A 5,082-nucleotide genomic window follows, 5' to 3' on the forward strand; every position below is an offset into this window, starting at 1 on the left:
TAGTAAACCGTAAAAAAGGACAAAATATAGTATAAAGAAGAGAAAATTGTTGATTACAGCCTTTTATAAATCTCATTTTGAAAATTACAGCCTTATATAATTTTTTTTTGCAAATTACAGCCAAAAGTTTAATTCTGATGAGAAATTACATCCAAAATTTTTACTCCGGTGGACAATTGATACCAAATTGAATTTTTGTCACTTAAGTTCATCTTTTATGACCAAAATGCCCTTACCTTCCTTCTTTATAATCCCTGGTTCATCTCCTTCTTCTATTATACTCCTCCTTCTATTTTCAGTCTTTCTCTATCTCTTCAATTTTTCAAATGAAATTTCTTCATCAATATTACCAAATCATTTCAATTTAGTTCTACCCTATTTAAATTTTCTTTATTTTATTCTACCCTATTTCTATTATATTCGAAATTTCTCCCCTATTTCCAATTTTATACCTTGTAAATCATATTTCCCCAAATTCAAGTTAATTAGGGTTCATCAAATTTGGGTAAAATGTCTTCAAATTGGTCTGAGAATAGTTCTTCCCCTTGTAGCTCATGATGTAGTATTGGAGGTAGAAGAACATGCTACTGTGGCAACCCAGCTGCTATTGCCACTTCATGGACGACTAATAACCCAGGTAGGAGGTTTCAAGCTTGTGCTACATACAACCCAGTCAGTAAGGTGCGTGGTTGCAAGTTTTTTCAGTGGATTGATCTTAATCTCACTAACTGGCAAAGGTATGTTGCGAATGAAATCTTGTTTCAAAAAAATCGCTTGAAAAGTAAGGTGCGTATGTTAAATTGTGAGGTTCAGTCACTTAAGGAAGAGAGGAAAATGATGAAGATGGAGTTGGACAACCTTAAATCAGAAGTGAAGAAGATGGATGAGAAGAATGGTAGAAATGGAAGACATGGCATTTGCAATGCTGTTATTGTCACAGCAATATTGTTGTTGCTTGTATGGAAATTGTTGTAGGTTAAAATTGTTGCTTGTACTTGTCAATTTCCATATGTATTGATGGTTTGATAAATGTACTTGTAGTGAAATTGGCTATTAATCTTGAGAAATATAACAAAAAAAAGACTGATTTGTTCCAAAATAAGCTGTCACATTACATTCCAAATACTTGTTCAATATTACATCTAATACTTGGCCAAAATCAGGCAAACTTATCCAAAATCAGAAGTTTAAGGAAACAGACTTTCAGAAACAACAAACAAAACACATAACTTGAAATTCAATTACAGATTTCTAAACTAATCCTTCAACAATTTTCCCTAGCCCAGCTTGGCTCAGCTATTGTGCTTCCTTGTGTGGCTGCCTGAGATGAATTAACTTGACTTGCAAATTGAGAAGGATGAGCAGCCTTGTATGCTTCCTTTATTGCCTTTCTTGTTGCAACCTTGTCTCTTCTTTCCTTTGCCCATTCTGTATTCACCAATGGTCTGCCACCTGCATTTTTAGGAGCTTTAGCCTCAGCTGCTGGATTCTTGCAGGTCCTTTTATAGTGTCCTAACCCACCTCCTTTTCTTCTTTGAAGGCCTGCTAGGCATCTTCCTCTCATGTGGTGGTAGAGGTTCAGGTAAGTCACTCTTCTCCCATTGTTTAGACCCAGGCATAGGTAAAACAACAGGTGCATATGCTGACTCATACTTGGCTTTAGAGTAGGCTTCATCAATATAATCACGCACAACTTGTCTTTGATTCAGTATAGAAGCAACAACATGAATACAAGGGAGTCCAGTGAGGTCCCAATGACGACAAGTGCATGATCTTGTGTGTAAATTAACACTGTGAAACTCTCCCCTATATTCCACTTCAAACAACTCTGTTGTTGCACGTTCAACCAAACAAAACCTAGACTCTTCAATAACTTTCTTAGTGTACTTTTCAGCATAAGGCATGAACTTGGCTTTATATTTCCCAACTCCTTCCCTTTTCTCAAAGTTTCTCTTCATCACATATCTCCTCATCCACTCCATGTGGGTGAGGATATGCTTGTCCCTTACCTCTCTCAAAACATTATTAAAGGACTCACACAAGTTGTTGAGAAGCATGTTGGACTTACTTTGAGTGGAAAATGCATGCCTTGGCCATGCACTAGGTGGAATTTTATTTAACCATTGATGAGCTTCTTTGGATAACATTTCCATTCCTTTCATCTGAGCTTTAAATTCAGCCTACATACAAGTAGAAAATTAGGAAAACTCTAATATAAATTGAAGAGAAAGAATTTCAAATCTTATATAAATTCAGATCTTACCTCAGTTGTTGCCCTTGCTGCTGACCAGAAAGTATCTTTGTAAACTTCACCAGATCAAGTAAGCTTGAAGTTAGACCACATGTGTCTCACACAATACCTAACCTCAGCTTTTGGCACCACCCTATTTAGTGCATCAAGTAATCCCTTCTGCCTGTCTGACATAAATGTCAGACCTTTCCCTTCCACCTTGCCTAAATCAGCTGACAACAACTCCAGAAACCAACACCAAGAGTCCTTGTTTTCAACTTCTACTACTGCCCATGCTATAGGATAGAGGTTATGGTTCCCATCTTTGCCAACTGCAACAAGACACATCCCTGGATATGCTCCCTTCAAATGGCACCCATCAACTCCCAATAGTGGCCTACAACCATTGATGAAGCCCTCCTTACAAGCATTGAGGCAAACATACAACCTCTTGAAAACAACTGGAGGCCTTTCAATGCCCTCACACTGAACAGAAGCTGTACTACCAGGGTTATACTCCTTTAAAGCATCAGCATAGTCATAAACCTTGGCATACTGGTCTTTGTTGTTTCTATAAATGATCAATTTAGCCCTACATCTTGCCCACCAACACTTATCATAGCTAACCTCAACTCCCAAGTCCTTTAGAACATGGTCCTTGAATTTTTTCAATTTCCAGTCCATGTTTGTCCTCCAGAATTCAATGTATTTTTCACAAAGAAATTGAGAGGTCACTTTTCTATTATGGGTTCTAAAACTACAAGTATGCTCAAGATTAGATGTTTTAATTTGAAAATTATCACTGTTAGGGTGCAAACACTACTACAAATACAGGCAACCACAACGGCCCTTTAACAACGCTTATTCACGAAAATCATCAAAACACGTTGTAGAATTTATTCCGCGAATTTTACCAAACTTAATTACAACGGTTATGTGTTGTTAGCCGTTGTTATTCGTTTTAACAACGGGTCATACTTAAACAACCGTTGTTAATGAAAAAACTAATAACAACGGTTAAAATTTAACCGTTGTTAATGGTTTGGCGCCAAATTAGTGAAAAGTAATCACAATGGTTATATTAGAACCCGTTTTTAATACTTTTTAACAACGGTTGTAGACTCAATAACCGTTGTTATTAATATTATGAAAATCTTAAGAACAACATATTGCTTTATTCTGCTATACGCTACAAACACAAGCTAATACTGCTACTATATCATCCTCCATTCTTCCCTGATCGTCTCTCTGGCTTCATCTCCGTCACTGTTGTCACGTCTTCTCTCCCTCATCGTGTTTATCAATCAGGTATATATATGTTTCTTAGCAACGCTTATAACTAGATATAGGATTTTTTAGGGTTATTATCTAATTTGTTGATAATTTAGCTTAATTGCTTTCCTGAATTTCGTTTATTTGTTTGCCTATTATTGTATTTTCTGAATTAGTTGCCTATTATTACGAATGTAGAATAATGACTCGAACTTGGATGATTGATGCAAATATGAGTGACCGCACCTACAAGGATGGTTTAGCTGAATTTTATGAATTCGTTTCGAACAATTTGAAAGGTTCTTCTAGTATTGCATGTCCTTGTGAAAGATGTGGTAATATTAGCTATATGGCTTTTCCGGACGTTAAAATACACCTAGAAAAGTGGAGATTTAGTCGATCCTATACACTTTGGATTTTTCATGGGGAATCATTAGAGGAAGAGAATAACTCTGAAGAAGATGATGTTGAGGTACACGAAAGGCTAACTGATGATCCTGAGTTTGCCGAGTTTTTTGAGTTGGAAGAGTTGGAAGTAGAGAAGTTGAATGTTGGGTCTATAGATAATGAAGAGAATGATGATGAGTCCATTGCTTTTGAAGATGTAGGTGATGACACTAGTAATTGGGATGACCTTAACAACATGTATGAGAAGTTGTGTGAGTCTGAAGCACCTCTGTATCCTGGTTGTAAGTTCACAAAAATGTCGGCTGTGGTGAAATTGTATAATATCAAGGGGGCAAATGGGGTGAGTGACACGTGTTTCACTAGTTTTTTAGCCTTGATAAAGGAGTTGCTTCTAGATGGTAATGTTCTACATGTTAAGACATATGAGGCGAAAAAACTAATAAGAGGAGTGGGTATGAAATATGAGAAAATACATGCATGTCCAAATGATTGCATATTGTATCGGAAATTATATCAAAACTTAACCAATTGCCCTAAATGTTTGGAGTGGCGTTATAAGGATAAGGAAGGGATCCGGCTAAGGTGTTGTGATATTTTCCATTGATACCAAGAGTTATAAGGATTTATGCGAATCCCGATGATGCAAAAATGTTAACTTGGCATGAAACAGGAAGAATAAATGATGGAAAGCTAAGACACCCGGCAGATGGTAAGCAATGGAAATCGTTCGACGCTAAGTATCCCGAGTTCGGCAATGAACCTAGAAACTTACGTCTAGCGCTCGTCCCAGCGATGGAATGAACCCACACGGAAACATGAGTAGCCAACATAGTACTTGGCCAGTAGTGTTGGCTATTTATAACTTACCTCCATATGTGTGCATGAAAAGAAAGTATTTGATGTTGTCGTTGTTAATTTATGGCCCTAAACAACCTGGAAATGATATAGATGTATATTTGGAACGTCTTCTAGATGATTTGCGATTGTTGTGGGATAGTGGGATAGAAGTATTTGATGCATATAAGAACGAAACTTTCAATTTGAGAGCGATGTTATTGTGTACAATTACTGACTATCCGGCTTATGGCGACCTTTAAGGCACACAGTTCATGGGAAAGAGGCTTGTCCATTGTGTGGGGAGGATATCGAGTCCGAATACTTGAAGTCTTCTC

The 5,082-nt window shown here is 37.1% G+C and overlaps 1 protein-coding gene across 1 annotated transcript; it reads right to left on the reverse strand.

Moving 5' to 3' along the window:
- Positions 1–1,264: 1,264 nt before the first annotated feature.
- LOC141631171 (uncharacterized) lies at positions 1,265–2,914 on the reverse strand. The gene is made up of 3 exons (XM_074443876.1): positions 2,366–2,914; positions 1,522–2,180; positions 1,265–1,445 (listed from the first exon to the last, which is right to left on the reverse strand). The coding sequence occupies exons 1-3, from the start codon at positions 2,912–2,914 to the stop codon at positions 1,265–1,267; spliced, it is 1,389 nt and encodes a 462-aa protein (XP_074299977.1).
- Positions 2,915–5,082: the final 2,168 nt, after the last annotated feature.

Source organism: Silene latifolia, chromosome Y (genome assembly GCF_048544455.1).
Source record: "Silene latifolia isolate original U9 population chromosome Y, ASM4854445v1, whole genome shotgun sequence".
NCBI classification, from domain to species: Eukaryota; Viridiplantae; Streptophyta; class Magnoliopsida; order Caryophyllales; family Caryophyllaceae; genus Silene; species Silene latifolia.

Excerpts from the sequence above, each read along its gene's own strand:
- LOC141631171 (XM_074443876.1), bottom strand. The coding sequence starts at position 2,914 with ATGGACTGGAAATTGAAAAAATTCAAGGACCATGTTCTAAAGGACTTG. Across the intron at positions 2,181-2,365 it reads GGGTGGTGCCAAAAGCTGAG|GCTGAATTTAAAGCTCAGAT; the intron begins GTTAGGTATTGT and ends ACTTGTATGTAG. Across the intron at positions 1,446-1,521 it reads CCTTCAAAGAAGAAAAGGAG|ACCATTGGTGAATACAGAAT; the intron begins GTGGGTTAGGAC and ends TGCAGGTGGCAG.